Source organism: Anopheles coustani, chromosome 2, assembly GCF_943734705.1.
Source record: "Anopheles coustani chromosome 2, idAnoCousDA_361_x.2, whole genome shotgun sequence".
In the NCBI taxonomy this organism is placed as follows: Eukaryota; Metazoa; Arthropoda; class Insecta; order Diptera; family Culicidae; genus Anopheles; species Anopheles coustani.
This window is the reverse complement of record NC_071289.1, coordinates 33579645-33600770: the sequence shown is the minus strand read 5'-3', so window position 1 is coordinate 33600770 and position 21126 is coordinate 33579645. Positions and strand designations below refer to the sequence as shown.

The 21126-nt window shown below is 46.9% G+C and overlaps 1 protein-coding gene across 1 annotated transcript; it reads left to right on the top strand.

Annotated features, from left to right (window-relative positions):
• The first annotated feature begins 9748 nt into the window (after positions 1–9748).
• LOC131264270 (uncharacterized) lies at positions 9749–19875 on the top strand. Its single transcript, XM_058266554.1, has 5 exons — positions 9749–9934; positions 10577–10961; positions 12069–13762; positions 14981–16933; positions 17288–19875. The coding sequence occupies exons 1-5, from the start codon at positions 9749–9751 to the stop codon at positions 19328–19330; spliced, it is 6261 nt and encodes a 2086-aa protein (XP_058122537.1). The 3' UTR covers positions 19331–19875.
• The last annotated feature ends 1251 nt before the right edge of the window (positions 19876–21126 follow it).

The window sequence follows — 21126 nt, the reverse complement described above, 5'->3', positions numbered from 1 at the left end:
TCCAAACAATTTTCCCCTCCATTCTCAAGTGCATCAATTCAAACGATTTCAACGACGCTTTCAAGCGACGAACCTCACCCGTCCTAGGAGACTCGCTGTTCTACCGTGCTGAAGGGCCGTCGGTCGTCCCTTTTCTTTACCTTCGCTACGTGTTGCCTTTGTTTGTATTGATCTTTTTCACCTTCGTCCGTCCTGTTTTTTTTTTGTTGTTATTTTTGTACAATCCTGAACCATTCTTTTCCCCCTCTCGAAAATGTGTCCTTTTTTATACTCCTTTTCACCCGTTTTATCACTTCCTTTCATGCGGTCCCGGTGTCCATATTGTCTGCCTCACATTAACAGGTTTTTTTTAGGGACCGACGCCCTCGCACTGCCCAATCCTTCCCGATAGATCCATTTCAACGTGCAACGAGTGACGTGCGCGGGTCCTTTTTCAGCCCATAAGTTATGTCGTGTTTACTTTCCCCGGTTTCGGCCGCGTCTAGCCATTCCTTTGGTTCCGATATGTTTCTTTTTTCTATCCGAAACATTCATCGCCAAACGTATGAAACCAACTCTAGCACAGTTTTATTCCTCCGACTGCTGGTAACTTCAAATAGTTACAACACTCAGCACGTCCAACGCGAGAAATAAATTATAGCAAAGCAGGGCCCTTAAAACTCCCAAAATAGGCAACTTCCATAATGACTACCAGCGTTGAACGATCGTTTACGAACACAGCCCTTAAGAAGGTGGTTTATTTCGCTTTCACCGTAGCATTTCTTCCGCCGCATATCCCGGGTTCATCCCAAGTTCCCAAGGTTCTTCTTTGGCTGCTCAATAAACTCGCCCTTCGCGCGGAGAAACCCCCCGGGGGTGTCTTGCGAACATCCGAACAAAAAACAACAACCGGGATCGTTTCCCATGCCGGCGAAGAAACAATTGCGGGTGATAGAACTTTACGATCCGGCTTCCACCGGCTTACGGTGGACCAACCCGAAAACCGGGCGAAAATGCCAAGTAACACCGGAGGCTTCGATGTGGTGGAAATGCACGAAGGAAGAAACAAGACCGCCGATGCTGAAACCACTGTTCGAGTGCAAGTGCACGGGCGGTAGTAAGCTAATCCCGTAAAATGGTTTACAATCTTTAACACGCATTTAATGGCAGGTACTGGCGAAGCGCACACATCGACGATAATAATTTCGAATGGTTTTCACCGGAACGGAGCTCACCGCTCGGTGCTCTCTTTCCGCCGGACGACCGGAGGCCACACAACGGGGTGGGCCCAAGGACAAACGATTGCTTGGCGCCGGCAAGTCGACGGTGAAGGTGCTTCCATCTTTGCAACCCTGCGGAGGGTTTCTATTTTTCCACCAACTAGAGAAGCGGCACATAAAATTAAAATGAATGACGCATCTTCTTGTGGACGAAAGATTCATTCTTCGTACGTGCAAGAATTGAACAACTTGTCTAATTTTATTTAACGTTTTTTCGGTAGACATCATAAAACAAGACTTCGCTGTAGATCGCTTGACGGACATTATTTACTAGTTTGAAAACCTTTACTCCAGGTATTCCCGATGGAATGTTCCCTTCTCTAACCCCCCTCAGAAGAGCCGACGGAAGAGAGTTAATTATAATCATATGATCGAAGGGCAACTCGGTACGTGAGCGTGTGTTTATGAGATGTTTTCATCGCAGGAAAGAAGGCTTCGAAAAACCAACAATCATACCCTAAATTGTCAGCTGAACGAGGGATGCTGCAATAGGTCTAGGATTAGGAACGCAAACCACCAGAAGAGGTAGTTATAGAGAAATTTATTGCGTCAATAGACTAAAACATGCTGTTGCAAAGCGGAAACATGCAATTTGGCTAGACTAGTTTCTTAATTTATTTAGGGATACATTTGAACACAACTTAAAAATACACAGTCGTTCCACATACTGTAATGTAGAAATCCCCACATCAGCCCGATGCAAGCCTGGATGTTAACATAAATCAGTAAAATTATTCATACTAAATAATTGCCTGTTTGGCTTAAAATAAATTTTCCATTACTGTCGGTGATGTTTACCTGGGGGAAATTAAAACGGTTCCATTCCACTTATCCACCCCTTCTATAAGCTGGCCATTAGCTGAACTCTCAACAGTGGTAGTACCGTACGGGGAAAAAGAATGTTGATTTCTCGCAGATTAAGAGACATCTTCCGGATTTAACGATTTTCTTCTTTTACCTTATCATCAAAATAGATCGGCTCGTTCTTCCGCTCGCCCGCCAACCTCTAAACAATGGACCGCCCAACAGTGCGTGAACAAAAAAACAACAAAATGAACGTTTATCTACAAACACCAGAAATGTTATGATAGCACTTCCTGTTGCGGATCGCTCCAACAGTCCAGTTTACGATTTTTTTTTTGTTCTTTTAGAATTTCCCATTTTCCCATGACATCGCGCTACCGATCAACGGTTGCTGATGGCGGTCGCGTTGATTCCGCTGATGAGAATGACGCTGTTGATGAATTGCGCTCAACGGATTGCCAAAGCCAAATAAATCATCCATCTAAACGAAGATAACGAGCTTAGGAACAGCCACTCCTCCCGCCATTTGCGGTGCCTTTCTCTCTTTAGGTAAGATTAACAGAAAAAAAAACTAACACAATGTTTCTTCCACCATAGAACGAGGGAGTGGAATGTTAGAATACGTACACAGTAAAAGGAGCAGGTTAACATTTTTGCCAAGTCAATTTCTCCTTCCCATAGCAGTTTCCATAGCTTCCTCTAGCGGTCTATTCAGGGTTTTGCTTACGTTCGCTTGGAAGTATTTTCGCTAACCCCGCGAAAAAGGGGGAGTAAGCGGGGAGGCAAAATATCGGCATTCCAAGCACAGACTGACCGTGAAGGCCTCCGGTTTGCCATGAGCTGGAACCACAGACATTGCTCCCGCACGCTCGTCTCGCCAGAGATCTCTCGGCCGGCCCCGCTTGCGCACCAGAATGGGTTAAGTAAAGCAGAGGAGAATACACATTCGCCACGGATTCCAACGATGGCAGAAGAAATAAAACACAAAACAAAACCCGCCACGAAAATGAAACTCTCCATCCGCGAAACCGGAAAGAACGCTTTTGCTTTTTCTTCCTCCTTTTCCCCGTCCGGCGCTTTTACTCGTCTTCGCCGGGACGCATTATATAGCCATTCTTCAACACCTGGCGGGCTCTGTGTGAAGCGAGAATGATTTGCTATCGTGGCTCAACATCGCGCATTTCTATTTCATGCCTACCCGTACCAGGTTGGAGAAGCAAAGAAGGAGATGGGGGCCAAAGCTCGGTGGACGACTTCCTATGTTCCACGGGGCAAGAAGCACGTCGCTTCACTGTCACACACTCATCAGAGCAGAGTTATGATCTGAAGATACTAATAAAACCATAAAATCAGCGAGACTGTTGATCTGCAATGGTGATCACTTTGGGCCGAATCTCTGGCAGACCGAAAATCCAGAACAAAATCCCTGCCATAAAATCGCTGAAAGGAAGGAAATTAATCTTTCAAAGGAGGAGAAAAACAACCTCACACTATAAAGCCGTGGAAAAGATAGCACAAAACATCCATTTCAATAAATTTGCATACATTGCAGTATTACGTGGAACCTGTCCAAATTAATCATCTTCGGGAAAGATTCTCCAAGGAAAACATGTCCAAAATCAATCCCCTTCAATTTGCATTCCAAAAATCCATCTGAGAGGGATCTATCTTTCTACTTCACTGCTCGTATCCACGTGTCTTTTCCAGGGCCAAAGCCCACCCCGACTGGTGTTCGATGATAGGGCTTCGTTTCGCCATGATTTCTTAGACGGAAAGAAACATCAAGCGCACTCAACCACTTCACTTCGCCCGATGGCTACCGTAAAGCACGAAGCCCCGGGACCGGAAGTATGAATATTAGGAATGTGTGCGCGTGTGCGTAGCGAGGGGTTGGAGGAAAAAGCCATACGAATGGCTTGTGCTCTAAATAAAAACGGACAGTTTTCTGAGAAGGTTGTCATAAATCACAAACATGTGATCGTTTTAATATTTATCGCGTTTCGGTCAACGATTTTTAATCCACGATGACATCAAAACTCACAATTTCGAAAACGCCACACCGATGTCTAATTGTTGATGGACAACTGATAATTTTATCTGTTACCATCAGTTGCACGACTGTTGGGCAAGTGAAAACAGTACAAAATACCTGCATTCTGTCAATCAGTTTTTTTGAAAATAAGAAACACACATGTTAACACGACTCCCATCCGCCCCAGACTGATTGGTTTAGTCCAAGCATTTTCTTCCTCAACACGATCTTGCTCCTGCGTGCAACGTGAGACAATCTGCTTCCCCCCGTTTCCGCCAGCCGACCGGCCTTCGATGCTTCCGTTACGGTGCAGCATGGCGAAAATTTGAATAACCGTGAAAACGACGTCTTTTCCGGTGCGCCAAGCAAACGGCTACCAAGGTTTGTTACGCCAGCTGCATGCGCAACGATCCTCCCGTTCGCCACCGGAGATACGCCACCGAAGGGCCCCAACAGCGCGACGGAACAATTTGTCCAAATGAGTTTATTTCGATTCCAACCTCGTCTGTAACATCGCTCTCGAGATGGAACAAATTGAATCAAACATGCATGACATTCAGCTATCCGTATCAGCTTAATAGGGCATTAAGCGTCGTGATAATGATGCATAAAAGGGAACATTTTTACTGTTCTGTCGCTTTTACGTATCACTATTTTGTATTTGACAGCGTTCAGAAGAAAACACTTCACGCGAAGGAACATAATTAACACATCGATTCTAAATATTTTCCCAAGCCAGCGAACGCTGCTTTGGTCTAGCAATCTCGCATAATTTACAAGTGTAAAATATTTCCCAGTTTTATGACGGCATAAGCAAAATCGTACCTGTAATTGCGAGCAAGTGCTGCACTTCTTCGTTTAAATAATAATGCCCGAAAGCAACGACACCTTAGAATGCTTTCTTGTTCAAAGATACCTGCCACCCTTCTTCAACTGATGGCGGTGTAAAATTGAACCCTGCCTTCGGCATGAAGAAAATTACACGTGATAGAAGGAGAGAGAGAAAGAGTAGGAACAAAAATGGATGGACCGGGAAAAAGGTAAATCCTTGAATGTTCTCACTTTTCTCACTTTCCGTTTCGCATGATCGATGAATATTCATGAAAATTGAATGATATTTTGACATGCAAGCAAACACATACACGCACACAACAGCCAGCCCTTCTCGGCACAAAGAGGTCCGGCGGGGGCCCCGGATGGGCGAACATGAGAAATGTGTTTTTGGAAAGAACAGGTATTTGCATACAGCCTGCGCTCCGAAGGGCTCCGATTGGGAAAGAATTAGAACCTACGGTTGGGGTACGCGCCTCGAGAAACCCTGTGTTTAGCCTCGGACGCGATCCTACTATGCGGAGACAAACATTGTGCGGACGTACAGAAGATTCTCCTGACATGCTGCTTGTATGCTGTGTGTCCCCCCGCGTCGAAACGGAAAAAGAATTATCTGCTGGGGTGTTGTTGAGTTGCTTGCGCACACGCGGGGACGTCAAAGTCAACATCATTTCCACTTGCCCGGGGTCTCTTGGCAGGTTGTGGTACGTACGATCGCGTACAAAGCAGAGCATTCTATGCACGAACCAGCGACCAATATTTGTCGTTCAGGTGCGCGTTCCTTCAGGGACAAATAATAATATCTACGGACCTTGTTGTCTCGACGGGCGAAACTAGGAATTTTCATCGAGTTCTGAATGAGACAGGTCAAAGCACCAAAGACGTTTCAGATCGAGGAGCTGAAAAGAAGCATTGGTATGTTATTCATTACTTTTTAATCAGGAAGAAAACGCAGAAACTTCAGTACGAGCCCGCTCCAACGACATTCGATCTTGGCATTAAGCTGCTAAACCTATGCTCAGCTTCCAGCCGGCGTTGGGAAGGCTCACCAATACACCGGTCGGCCAGAGTCGCGTATGTAGCAGTGAATGATCAAACGCGTGTAACACGATCGTTCTTTTTACCAGCAGCCAACAACAGCACAACCACCGAACAACGAAGCCCTGTTTCAACTCATCGATTGAACGTTTGGCTAACCCGTTCTTTGGCTTTCGCATTCTGCGTGTTGGCCACGAATATTTTGGCGCGTGTACGCAGCCAAAGCTGGTGTGCGCTCGTCTGTGTAGCATAGGGGGAAAACCCTCCAAACCAACCCAACGTCGCCGTTTTCGTCGCCGTTGCCTTGACAGAGGAAACCCGTAAGTTTCATTCTTTCGTTCCTCCTTTTCCGCCACGAATCTTTCTTGCGCTGTTCTTCCATCGTGTTCCACCTTGTGCTCCAGCGAAACCGGCCCCAAAGGGAAGCAAGAACTGGTGAGAGAGAAGCTGTAGACGTAGAGCAAAAGAAAAGAAACACCAAGAAAAAGGCATCCAACTCACGCTGCTGCTACTTCTGCTGCTTTGGCCGGTAACCAATACACACACACACACGCGCGCGAGCGCGGATCTGCGACTAACTCTTCGTGGTTGTCTCAGGCAGCGCAAGAATTTCTTCGCCGCACCGCACAAGGGCGATCGCCCAAGTGCAGCCCATAGGTCATCATATCCATCCACCGGCCGCCCACCGCCCCTCGGGGCCATCGCGTGGTATTGGTGTGGCGCTGGTGCGTGAAAGCAAGCGCAACGTGTGGAGGAAACAAACAACCGGGAAAAAGTGGACCGATGCCGACCGGGTGCACCGGTGCAGGTGGGAGGGCGGGAGGACACGCGATCGACGACGAGGCACATTTGATCATCACGAGAACGAGATTTTCTGGTGAGAAGATCTTCCTCAAACAAGTCGCGAGATGTGCATCCAAAGCTTGCGCAAGGAAACATTGGCATCTTTGGCATTAACAAAAAGCCAACTTACTTATCGTTGATATCGACTTTGTTCAATAAGATAATGTGTTTGGACGCTTCGATCCATGGAACGTTCTCAAACATTTTGGAAGTCACTCATCAAAACTAAAATAAATTTGTTCTAATGATTTTTGTATGACAACAAATATACATTTCTGATCAGAAGATATGCGAGGAATTGCGCATGTGCATTTTAAAGAATACGGTGATGCAATTAATTTTTCAAACTACTCGCGCTATTTTTCTTGCTGGTTCCCGCGAGCTATACGATAAATGGTTAAACAGGGAAGCCCTGGCAGAACCATTCAAGAAGCCTCGCTCACCTTTACCAAGGTTACACATTGTGTCTAAATTTCTCAGAAACCCCAGGAGAATAACGGCTATCGAACCTAATTGAAAGCTATTGATTCAATGTGTATTATTATACCCGTTTTGATTTGTTGGACGACAAAAGCGACACGATTCGGGGGAAGTGACCTTGTCACCTGAGCAAATTCAACATATTTCGTACCCCCTTCTAACCGATCGGCTCAAATATGCTTCGCTGGGAATTAAAGTTTACTTGCAATTCCATGTGCTCTGCAGGTATCGCTTCGATCCAATTAATTTTCATAGCTTATGCGAAGCGATGAATGAAGAAGTCAACCTAAAATCATTCGATCACAGGTGAACAACAACACTTGTCTGCTTGGTTGTTCTATGTTTTTCAGTTGATGGTTGTTTCCTTTAACCCACAGAAAGGTGTTTTCTAGCACACGACACAAAACCGAAAGGTGGTCACAATCAAGAACAAAACACACGTCCACACACAAACACACAGCCAGGCTGGTTTCTGGTACTCGCAATAGAACACTTCGATCGTGGAAGATCACTGCAGCCGGCATGATAAACACATAAGTTTCCATTAATTTTAAGTCTACTGACTGTGAGCTTTTCAAAACAGGGTAATTCCACTTCTCGTAAAACAAACACTTCCATTTGCCACCGTAAATTTACAACAGCAAATTTTAAACATGTACGATCGCATAACTTGTCCTACTGTGAATAGCCACCAGAATGATCACGATATCTCTTATAATGATCACAGAACGGTCAATGATCACATCATTTAAACCAGCTGTGAACAACACATGTCTTACAGCATAAAGCTCCTCAAGCCTCCAGCAGTTCAGGCTCACTCAACAAGATCAATTTCTCTCTTTCGTTAACTTTAGCAAATCCTATATAAAACATTGTACGGCATTGGTTCAACAGTACAAACCAATAGCAAGATCAGCTTCATAAAATTCCCTTCTTCATCTTCCTTACGTTTGATTTAATAACAACAAAATCTCGCACAGCAACAAATCCACGACGTCTAACCTCGACACCAGTCGACTCGCAACTGACGATTGTTTTGAATAGTGTTGGCAGAATCGGGATTCGGAAGACTCCAAGACTCGATCCGTAGATGGATTCTAATGATTCGAATCACATTTGACAGGATTCTAAGGATTTGATTCGATTGGGATTCGAACCAGATTTGATTTGTTTGGGAAACTATTTGATTTGGTTCTGACTTGATCCGTGTTTTTGAAATGTAATGGTTTGAATGTCTCAAAATTGGAATAAAGACTAATTGGAAGTGCAAAACATAACAGTTTAAAAAAAAATCGCTGTGCCCGATTTGCAATGCCTGTGGAGAAAATCGTTTCCATACGTTACATCGTCTTTGCGACTGTTTGATGGATTAGGATTCGAATTTGGGGATTCGATTTACCCACCACTAGAAGAAAGCTGCAACGCGCCAAGCTGACATCAATAAGTTTCAAAAATCTTGGTCACAACGTTAAATACTCAAACTCAAACAAGCTAATTTGTTCATAACTTTTTAGTGCCTGGACCAATTTTAGCAATAGACCCCTTAAATGAAAGGTCTTTTGAGGGCAAGCTGTTCTGTAAAACGAACATTCTTCCTAAATTCTTCATTTTTGAATGAGTCTTCGGTACAGAAACGTTGGTTGATAGTTTCAAATGAAATAACAAATTTGTTAACAATTCACTTTTCAAGCGAATTGGGGCAACTATTTATGGCTCGGATATCAAGTATCAGGCTGTGGACTGGGGGATGAGCACACAATTCACATAAACTAGCACATGCTCTACCGCTGGTGCACCGCAAAAGTCAATACCTGAGACCAAAGACGCTACTTTTAACGGCTGTTACAAACGTGCACTGTTTCACCACTTTCTCACTTATTCACCACGTTTTCATTTCTCACTACCAAACAAGGTTTCTTTAGCAAATATTTATTTTTTCTAAAAGGAAGAATTACGGAGGGATCTTTGTTGTATGAAGTTGTTGTGTATCTTCTGAGGTCCTTTAATTTGAGGGATTTTTTGCTCTAATTGGACAAGGTATCGACAAATTATTAACATATTGTTTTTTTTGCCATTTTTCAAATTGTGACTAAGGTTCTTAATTCTTGTTGATGCAAAGCTGCACGGACAGCTCGAAGCTGTCAACACCAAGCTGAAGAACAGCTGTTTGGAACGTAAACAAACCATCCTCGATTTCGTTCGATTTCAATGCATCATCGTTTGGTGTGTCATGTAGGATATCGATTTAGTTTTAAACCAGTTCTGTGTTTCGTTCTGTGTTGTACACTTGTTTTACCTTAGTGTGGCGAATTCGTTTTCAGTTGTATAAAGTTTTGTAAAGTGTAAAAGATTCATATCATTGCTCACTCCTTAAGAGCTTCCATGAATGACACACTTTTAGCAAAAGGCTGTGATTGCGTTGCTGTGAATAAATTTGCATTAGCATAGAGAAGTTTGCCAAATGGCACCCGGGGACTCGTTGACGCCAGAGAAAAGTATCATCGTGAAAGGATGGGAGAAACTGGACGACGATGTTATCATCAAGGAGGTGTCTACCAAGGGCAAACACGTCAACCTTTGCATCCAGTATCTGGCAGAGCGAAACGAGCTGTCGATGACGGAAGCGAAAAATTATTTCCTTCAGAAGGTAATCTGCACTGCATCTCCACAACAGTCTCTAACTCTCTCATCAGCCGGCGAAACCGAAAACCTTTCAGGCAAGAGCTGGTCCATCGTTGGGCTGACTAATGAATCGCAACGCCTTAGGGTGCGGTAGAGGTTTTTGCGGCTTATTTTGTTTATTTATAAATCTGAGCTGCCTGCTTGAAAACTCGTTTGCGAGATGAAACCATAAAATCGAACCGTTCCCTCCCTGCACTTGCATTATCGATGGATTGTTTGCGGGTTTTACAGCAAAGCTTCAACCCGGCTCAAGCTTATCAGTATGTAAAGAGCAATATAAGTGTCCCCGGGAGCGACGAGAACGGGATGGCGCAAAAGTGAACCGAGCTCAAAGTGTACCCCTGCCGGAGTGCGGAGTAGCTGATGTGCTACCGCCCCACGTTTGTTGGCGAAGAAACTTGAGCTTACCCTTATCGGCTACGAAGCCGAATGAATAATGCTGACGGAAACTGTGACGGAGTCTGCTCTCGACCATCGCTCGTCTTCGTCGATCAGTAGCGATCCGATCGGCCGCTGGCACACACACTCGCGGCAGCTGCAAAAACGCAGATCCAGATAGATTTCACAACCGATCGAATCGTTTCTTTTCCGTTGCTTCATTTTGTAGGTTAATGCGTACGTCTATCGCTTACTGTCGAGTCGACAACTTCACAAAGCTCACCACATCCTAAAGAACATCGAACGCGTGCCAAAGTACGTGTTCTACCAGATCGCCGCCGAGACAACCGATACGGGACTCCGGGACTACATACGGGAACATCTGACGCGGACAGTCGAAAGCTATACCGACGGCGAGGAGCAACGGATCGCGGCCAGCTGGCGGGTGTACACGCAGCTCAAAGCAAACGTACGCCAGATGGCCGAGGTGCTAAACGAAGTGACCAACGGATATACGGTACTCGAGATCGAAACGATGTCATTTAACACGTTCTGCATGAAGGAGGATGTCTACCGGAATTCGGTTGCTGTGGATTTATTCTTCAAAAATCAAGGTAATTAACATCGTGGAAATCCAAACGGACAAGTTATGTGCGTGAGTCAGATCTGACAAATAGTATCAAATCAAGAAATCCTATCAAAAAATCCTTCAGTGCTCAGTGTCGGTAGCCTTGACCGCCGTGCGTTCAAACTCACTTCTGGAACGGATCGTGTATGAAACTCTGTGTAGTGTAGAAGTCCAGTGAATCACCCATTGCCCTTTCCTTTGAACGGCATTTTATTTATAACTTCTCAAGTTAGAGATTATTTTGACTTGCCCGTCGTAGTCCGGCGGGTCCTCATCTGGTTCATTGCGGCCCATCTGGTTCATGACTATATACAAAGCATTGCAAAATCCAACAAGTGATAAGACATCGAACATGCAATATGAGTATTCCCCCTGTATGAGTATAAAGGACTTCCCCCTTTTCGAAGGGTGTGATCATTGAAGGTGATCGTAAAAGGAGAAAAATAGAGAGTTCCTTGTGGATCATGTGATTCAGTTGAAATATGTTGTTAGAATATCACGTGGAAAGTTCCTTGTGTGGCTGAGCAAATGAATGCCTATGATGGTCCTCAATATTGGGCGATGGACAATATTGATAGTAGATTAGATGGAACGATTCCACGGTTGACAACAAGTATGCGATCAAGTGCGACGAGTCTAGAACTATCTGCATCGATCCATCCGATTAAACCGAAACAGTTATCGAAGGCAAGGCAAACGTATTGATGAAAATGGGTGGGAATGATTCAAGGCCATTCATAAAAAGGGACATGGATGTTAAAGTGTCAAACGGAAGGCCTACAATCGCTTTAAAAAACGTCAATCGCTTGAAACCCAACCCTAACCGAGAGTAGCCACTCCAACGTTCGGAGTAATCAGCCAAATGATGGCCGTAACTGGTCCCAAAATAAATAAAATAAAATACTCCGAACGGTGGCAGATAAGCCTCACAGGAGATTGGTTTGCGTCGTTAAGTAGGATCACTGCTGGTGGACTATGGAATGCACGTTTGTTTTTTTTTTTTTTTGCTGACCTACCCAAATCTAAAATGAAGTCTCGCGTTTGGTGTTATTGTTTTAATCAATTTGTTTCAATGCTTTCCTCCTCATGGCAGAAACGGAAATTTCCCCAATCCTTGATCGTTACACCGTATGGAGCTATCTGCTGAAGAACAACATCGCGAATCTCGTTAAAATATGGATCCAACTGAACAGTAGCCTACGCCGCTGCTTCCAACAGGGAGTCGATCCTACGCCACATCTGCTGCGCATCAAAATCGATATCTACGATGATCCTCGGTTTAACGAGCGCCTGCGACAGCTATTTCAGCGCTGGGAGATCGACGATTTTATGCTCTCACAGTTGTCCCACCACAGGACCCTTTCGCGCAGCGAAATCCTGCTGAACGAGCTAGCCCGCCTCGGCAAGTTTCTCGACCACGAACGCCAGGATGCGGTGGCGATTTTGCGACGACTTTTCACCACCGAAAGCTACAAGCACAACCGCGATTGGACCGAGGCACGCTGGTTTCGCGAGCAGATAACACGCAGGCTGGTGGAGAATCGGTTTTTCCCGCTGCTCGGATTGTCCATCGTGAGTCAAGAGGTGCTGGAGCAACTGGCAAACGACCCGGCCGGCCAGCATCGGGACGAGGTGAACGTGTTTCTTCAGTTGCAAAAATTACAAGACCCCACGATCAATGCGAAACAACTGCTAGAGGTGTCTCGTACCACATCCAATTACATCCTTACGCACAACAGGGCGTTTTATGAGGAGAATCCTATTGTGTATCTGTTCGAGTATGGTCTCGACGAGGGAAACACTCGATTTGATGAAAGCAATCCGTTGCTGGCGAAGCTGCCACATTTGAACAATTTCATCAAACGGAACAAACAAACGCAGCCGCAACACGATGTCATGGTGAAAAAGCTTCTCGCTATCGCTGGTATTCCTGATGCGGGGAAAATTCAGCAGTTTCTCTTCTACGGCACACGAACTGACGCCAACGGTGCGGTCGAAGAGGAAGACGAACGTGCGGCTCGAATGGAGCTGCTCGAACAGTACGGCACCATTCCACACTTCAACCATCCCCTGCTGGTGGAAAAGTACGGCCAGCCGGTTACCCTGCGCTACACGCACTACATCGGGCTCCATCGGGCCTGCTACGCGGTGTACGAATTCTACCGGGAGCAACTACAGAATTATTCGCAAATTTCCAGCCGCCAAATAAACAGCGCCGCACAAACGGTGGCCCAGATGGCAATCGGAAAGTACTGGGACCAGGAGCTAGTGTCACATGCGGTTGCTTTCATGGAAATGATCGGTGTGAGCAGTGTTCCCACGAGGGGCTATCTACGCTGCCTCTCGCTGGTCGACCGGCCGGAACAGGTTGGCCCCGGCTCCGGGCTACAGAAGCTAAGCATATCCGGACTACTGCATCGATGTGAGCAAGCGATAGCCGACAAACCGGTCGACGATCCGGAGCTGCTGATAGATCTAGAAGCGATGACGCTGGTTGCCCGAACGAACGGACTTCCCTACCCGGAAGCTTACCTGAGGGAGCGGCTTCTAGCGCACGATGACTGGTATCGCTTTTTGCTGCTTGTCGACTATCTCAACTACCCGCAGGAGCAGGTGGTGGAACTGTGTCGGACTGGATTCCACACAGCACGGATCGGGAAAAATCTTATGGTGGCTCTGCTTTACCAATCGAAGGACGGTGACAGTGTCCGGGACGTACCGCTGATTTCTAGCTCGGTTGGATCCATTAAAAGACGTTCTAGTTTGACACCACGACGCAGGCGAAGGGTAAGTTGCTTTTCCTTTTACTATTAGTAGGTTCCGTAGGTTCCCTACGATATCCCGTGAAAACATTCTTTTCCAGTCCGGATACCTTTCACGTTTGTTTCCAATTTCGCGAGTTCAAGGATGTTTACTTAACTATTGTGCAGTGGGTGCTTGGATTAAAGCCAACCTAAATTTATCGGAAAACATTATCCAACGAGTACTTGATGTAGTACAACCAATCTCTTTAGAACGATGGAAAGAAAACCGTTGCAATTTAAATTGCCAGTTAAAAAAACTACCTTCAACAATGTAATTTTATCTCTGCGTCCAACCTCCAACTTGCCCCGTATCGGAGAAAACAAAAGAAAGCTGTTAATGTATAGGTTAGTTTACTGCCTAGCCCGTCTATGAACTCACAGACACAAGAATACTGTATCAACAAATAATACTGCAGTGAGTAAACATAAGCAGATTTTCAGACTTACACCTCGAGGTTGAATGAGCGTATCATCAGTGAAAGTAATTAAAGCACACAGGAACAGAAGGAAGGTTTCTCATCCAGCTAAATGTCGGCCACAAGTACCCTACGACTGCCGGGGGGAAGTCTTACAAGGAGATAATTGCTAGACGGACGGTACGCAGGTTCTTTCTCTTTTGTTTTTCTCCCAGATGTGCAAACCACAATCTTGTTGCGCAATAAGCATCAAGTGAGACAGGGGCAAGTAAGAACGAAAAAAAAAAAGAACGTACATCCACTGCTATAGCGGATGATGGACTCATTTTGTGTGCTTATCAAATGTGTCCCATATCAAACCCGGGCGGCGAACCGACGAATGCGCCGACATGATGGCCGGATGGTCGGGCGGGAAATTGTTTGAACCAAAATAAAATAAAACGAAACCGGTTTACTCCGCCGGTCGACAACGGTTTGGTTTGCGGACTGGAGCGGGTCGGTGACCCGGTCATGCCGTTGCGATACGCGTAGAAAAATGGGTGACATTTGAAATCGATCGTTTTATGCATCCATGCAAAGGATGTTCGCTATTTCCACTCAAACGTGAAGGAATGAGATTGCCTGTGTCCAGAAATAGAATGTTCTTGGACAGGGGATTCACTTGATTGCATTCGATACTGCTGTATACGTAGATTGTTGTCCACTTCTAATGGAAGTAACGCTTTATCATTCTCAAGCAAGCAAACTTACTTAAGCGTAAAATCTTTTACTTTTCCTCCCTTCAGGCTAGCAGCACGACGGCCGATTCGAGCGGGCACTCGAGTGTGTCAAGCGAAGGAGATGTCATTTCGAGCGGAGGTCGCACGAGCGGTGTCACCGGTTCCACACCACCGACACTAGGCGCCGCCTCCGTTGACGAGAACTCGTGCTACGATGGCGCCTGCTTCCTATCGGAGCGTTACGACACGGATCTCGTTTCAACGGTGCTGCTGTGCTCGAACGAACCCAATTCCGCACCACCACCATCACCGCCATCGGGTTCGATCACGTCGTCCCAGTTCGAATCCTTTGCCCGCCTCATCGTCACGGCAGGGAAATCTGGAAGTCACCGGGCGCAGCGCTATCCGCAAACGTATCTGAATCTGCTCGACCGTTCGATACGCTCGCGATGGCCACTGTTGGCACTGCTCGCCGGCGAAGTGTGCCCGCCGGAATGCAGACGACATTGCTGGATCGTTTGGGCCATGCTGGCTGGGGATTATCCGTTTCAAGAGCTGCTAGCCACAGGCGAATGGGGTGGATCAGTTTTTGTGAGCGGTCTGGTGGAGCATCTGGTTCGAACTGGTCGCATCTGTACGCTCGCGAGCTCGTTAGCAATATTCTATCCCCGGTCCAACTGGCACTATCTGGCGAGTTTCCTCAGCGTCACTGAAGACGTGCTGTTCGATCCGGATCGTGCCTCCGATTTGCTCACCACTTTCCTCGTCAGTTCGTCCACCGGCGAGGAATGTTTCTTGCTAGGCATTCCGAAGTACGTGATGTTTAACTTCAGTGCCCGTCTGTTGATGATCCATCTGAGTAACCGCGCGTCCCTGCACCATCAGCTGCTGCTCCTACGGGTGTACGTACGCTGTGACTTTCGGTGTTTCCTGATCGCCGAGGTTGACTTCGGCCGGATGCTGCGTATTTGCGAAATCGTGCGCCACTGTCAATCGATCACGATCGACTTTTACGCCCTGTACGAGCGTTCGTGTGCCGGGAAGGAACAGGAGAGCGAATTCTACGAGGCACTCTGCGAGCGGTTGGTGAAGAAGAAGTACCACGAGGCAGCGATCGCTGTGGCGGATGAAGCGTCCCTTCCGCGAGAGAGTATTATATTCGAGCACTGGGTAAGTGCGTTCGAGGCGACCGGATCGGTGGGCGACTTTGAGCGTTACCGGGTGGATAGCGAACGATATGGGCTGGGACCGGAACTACGCATCAGTTTCTTCACTCACATCGCTAACCGGCTGGAGTATGGCGATCGGCAGCGCTACGAGCTGCTCAAGTGCGCCCTAGAGCTGATTCGCGAGCATGGTCTCTATCCGAGCGAAACATTCGACCGCGATCGGCTTGAGTACGAGCTTGCCCTCAGCTACGTACGCTGCACCAACGAGGACACGCTCGAGCTCTACCGGTCGCAGTACTGGTGCAACAGGCGCCAGCAATCCGACGCATCCCAACAGGCCGGCCAATCGACGGCCATCCTTTACCACACCTTTCTCGAGCTGAAGGAAGTTGCCGGTATCGACGATCTGACCCTCTCGAATCTGCCACTTGCACAACCGGAGGAACGGCTTCGGCTCGACGCCCTCATCAACCGGCTGCTCGACTGCGGGGACATTGTACAGGCCCTACGCTACCAGGCGATCTTCGAGCAGCGGCCCATCGATCTGCACTTTATCGTGTTCTGTATGGCGCTTGCCGAGGGACTGGTTAGCTTCTACAACCTCTCGAAGGAGGAACGAATGCTGCTGAACGAAGACCGAGCACGATCGGCGGGTCGGTTTCAGCGACGCACACTTTCACGTATTAGCCGCGTCAGTCAAAGCTCGACGACGGGCAGGATAGACGGCTCGCCGATGAAGAGCAGTGGCGGTGCGACGCAGCTAGACTCGTCCGACACGAGCACGGCGGGAATGTCGGACTTTGAGGAGGTTCCATCGCGCGATCGACAGGATATTTTCGAAGCAATAAGCGTAAGTTTTTTACGGAAAACTTAATCAATTCGAACAATTGGGGTCATTCATACTGATCAAACGACGCTTTTCTCGACGTTTCTCAAAATCTTATACAAAAGGAGTCAGGAATCAGACGCTGTCGTTCTTTTCTAAATCTTTCAAAAAAGGTTTTTGTTTTCAATATATTTATTTTTTGTATGAATCGAGAAAGGCCTCGTAATCCTCGTCCTCAATTGCATTGTGCAATAATTCTATAGAGGATCAGTAATTCAAATTTTGCATAGAAAGATAAAACTGCTTGCCACTTACCAAAGTTGGTGTCTACTCATAGTGATTTTTGCGCCCAACTTACACTTCTTTCTACTATTTTAGGGACTTGGAAACCGTATCACACACGGCCAGGATCTTGCTCAACGTGTCATCCTCACGTACCGCGTTGCCATGTACCTCGATCGCGACTACAACGAACTGCTCAAACTACGCGATCCGCTTGCCTTTCTTCCCGAGATCGTGCGGGAAGACTGCGTCCACAAGCTGGAGGTGATCAGCGATATCATGACCGCCACCCGGATGAGCGTGGAGAGTTTCACCGATTTTCTTGCATCGGAAATCGTCTCGTCCGTGGTTCGGTCCAAGTTTTACCTCTTCCAACAGCAAAACTCTCAACAGCAGCAACAGCAGCAACAACAGTCGGGCATGAAAACGGATGAGCTGCTGTGGGGCTACAATATCGACCGGGAGTTCCATCTGTTTCTCGAGCTTGCGCCCAACACGACCGCGCTCGGAAATGTACTGCTGCGGTACTGTAACGCCCTCCGGTTGTATCGCAAGCGTGAACGAAAGGACACGAATCAGAGCGTTCAGGATGCGCTAGAGTCGTTCGAGACGATTCCAGCGCTGCGCAATGCAAACGACGTCGTTGTACTCGTTGATCGACTCGATGAGATCCTGCAGCGGCAGGTGCTTTCGCTCAAGAAACAGAACACGATCATCGTGGCGCTGTTGGTGAAAGCGCACGATTGTTTCGTGCACGAGTGTTCGATGGAGGGCATTATGGAGGTGTTGGCATGCTGCAAAGCTCTCACCGCAATCCTAACGGCGGCGAAATCGTGGAACCTGATCGTGCGACTGCTGGTTGGTATTGGCCGGTACCGCGATATGTACTACTGCTTCGAAACGCTCATCAAGCACGAACAGTTCGAGTCACTGCTCGGTCAGTTCGATGATCGCGCGGCAAACGGAAGGCGCCTGCAGTCGGCCATTATCGCCTACCTGAACGAGCACTGGCCCGAGCGAAAGGATTACTTCCGCCTGGCCGCGTTACACTTCCGCATGCATAAAGAGATCGCGGAGCTGTGGGAAACGGAAGCGAAAGCTACGATCCATGCGATCCTCGAGACGTACGAGGTGACACTGATGGTTCCGCTGCGAGGAATGTCGATAGGCAGTGGCCAGCAGACACCGATACCTAGCATTGTGTACTGTCAGCAGCTGCAAGCAACATCGCTGGTGCAGACGGAACTTACGAGAGCCATGGATGCCTATACACATGCCGCGGAAACCTATCTGCTCGATAACAACCTCACACTAGCCCAGCGAGCGGCGGCCAACGCGGAACTGGTAGCGCTACAGATCTGTCTCGTTCGTCAAGCCATTGCCGCGGAACGAGGAACGACGGGGGCAGGTGGGAACAGTGGTTCTCCCTCAGTCAAGCGAACCGATCGATCGTCAACCACGTCCGCGACTTCCACGGAACCAACGTGCTTCTGCACGTCGGTGCTTAACATCCGCTCCGCAGAAACCGACGGGCGGCGTGTAACGGTGGGACCGGAAATTACCGGCACCAATGGGGCCACCGGAACGCTCCTGTACTACATCAACTTCCTGCTAACCGTCCCTCAGACGCTTATCGTTGCACGCGCCTACAGTATCGAGGTGAACTGGGCCGGCGCGATCTATCAGCACTACGTCCTACGCGGGGAAACTTCCTACCTGGAGGACTTTCTCGAGCGAATGCCGGTGACGGATGCCATGATTGAGACGCTGGTGAAAATCTTCCAACTAGAGCCGCACATTACACCGCAGATGGAACAGGCGATCGAACGGTTCATCGGACGCATCCAGTCGGTAACGCTCAAATATCGGCTCGCGTCGCTAGTCGGACTCCGCAAGACGATCCACGGTCTCATCAACGGTGGGGCGGTCTACTACCTGAAGGATACGAACTATGGCAAGAGTGAAACAGAGCAGAGCGTAGGAGGAGGAACAGGAGGAGGAGCTGGCTGTGTCACAGGCAACACCGGCAGTAGCGCAGGAGTAGGTGGCGGTTGTGTCAGTATGACGAGTAGTATGATAGGAAGTAGTAGCATCGCTAGTAACACCAGCCCATCGGTGAACACCATGTCCAGTTCGTGATGAAGGGAAAGTGGTGATGCACGAATGCATCTTTCTTGTGATTATTTTACACACGGGACTTTTCGCCCGGGGGGTGTGATGACAAATGCATTGTATTTATTTTCTCCCTTCCCAACGATTTCAACATGGCAATAAATTTCCTCCCTATTTGACCATTATTACCCCATGTTGTGTAGTCTTTTGGATTCCAAATGTCCTTATGGCGAAGGCATTAAGGCCACAGCCATAAGCAGAAAGCATTAATTTCTCACAGGTCCTTGATGAATCTGTATATATATCTGTAACTTCTCTTTTCTCTACTCTAGAATGTATAATTGCCAACCTGATCATGATCCTTTTTGTGATAACAAGTCGGACATCGGACTCACCCTACTTACCGTAATTAAATTTATCCATTCCATTCAAATACCCTAATCAGGGGTTCCATTCGACAATCCAAAACCACCCACTGGTCTTCTGTTTGTAATCAATTGTTTGTATTTCACTTTTGCTATACATATCTTGCGTAGTTTTCCACATTCTGCTCCCTTTCTCTCTCCGGGTTTGCCTATGACTATTATTTTTCATGCTTATTATTTATTTACTATCATTTTTTTTTTTTGTAATATTATTTTTCATTTTCATCCCTCCATATGTCTTCCCTTGTTTAGTACTAAGCACTGCTGCGTTTTTCTTGTGTATCTTTCCTCTTATTTGTTTCTTTTTTTCGTTTCTTGTACACATGACATTTTACTTTCGATTTTGTTAAATGTCTCATACTATATTACCATACGTTCATAAGTGTTGCCGTCTTTTTACTTTAGATCGTTTCACTCGTTCTGAAATGTGTTAAACATACAATTCAACCAACAACGGTTATTTGTTTGATGATCTCCTCCTTCGTTTTTGTCACTTTCGGTTCCTTTGAACCTTTCCGCTTTGCAACTCTCAGCAGCCGGGTCGAATAACGATGACGCACTTATAATCACACTCTTACTCTTCCATGAATCGATTTATTACCGCTATTAAAGTGTTGACGTGTTATTTGCTTGTTTTTATTAATTTTGATTCTGCTTATGTACCGCCGTTGTCCCTATTTTACTGCGATTCACTCATCGCTCTTATCATTGCGATCACTTTTGCACGATCGACATATTGCAGTAAACTGAGCCAGTGCTTCCAGCGTACAGCTAGCGATTGATTTTCTCTTATCTGTGCGCATTGATTGGTAAACTGTTTTGATTGATTGATCAAACATTATTTTTTGTTCAAATTTATATTTTGTGTGGTGGTAATGGTGGGTGGCGTGGATTTACTGCCCACATGCAACGTGTACTTACGTAAAGTTCAGTGAGTATGTGAGTTGAACCGGTGCTGATCGTAATTTAGGGTGATGAGTTTGTTATTTTATGCTTCCTTTTTTGCTACTAGTTTGTCACACTTCTTAGCACCTTCCGAGATTAAACTACCGGGCTGGAAGGAGTGTGTGCTTATTCTGATTTTATCAACCTCTAGAAGCCGCTTTTTTACTTTTCTTCTTTTCTTTGTCCTTCGGCACCCATTTAAGCCATTCCCGGCGATAAGTTCGCGGGATTCCATGCACGATATCGCGCAAACGGTCGAGTAGTAGCGCACATAATAGTAAAAGCATCCAACAACGATAACAAAGCATTCACAAACACCGGTCCTCAGGGATCGGCAACGTCCTCGTCGTCGTCGTCGTCGTACGATGAAACGTAAAGCAAAACTAAGGCATACGTGACCCCCGTCCCGGAACTGGGAGGTTGCCCCTAGCACCGAAGGGTTGGTAGGGTGGT

What these genes read in the sequence shown, in the direction of transcription:
- LOC131264270 (XM_058266554.1), top strand. Translation starts at nt 9,749, where the DNA reads ATGGCACCCGGGGACTCGTTGACGCCAGAGAAAAGTATCATCGTGAAA. An exon ending in TTTATTCTTCAAAAATCAAG is followed by an intron (nt 10,962 to 12,068) that starts GTAATTAACATC and finishes TCCTCATGGCAG; the next exon opens with AAACGGAAATTTCCCCAATC. An exon ending in ATATTTTCGAAGCAATAAGC is followed by an intron (nt 16,934 to 17,287) that starts GTAAGTTTTTTA and finishes CTACTATTTTAG; the next exon opens with GGACTTGGAAACCGTATCAC.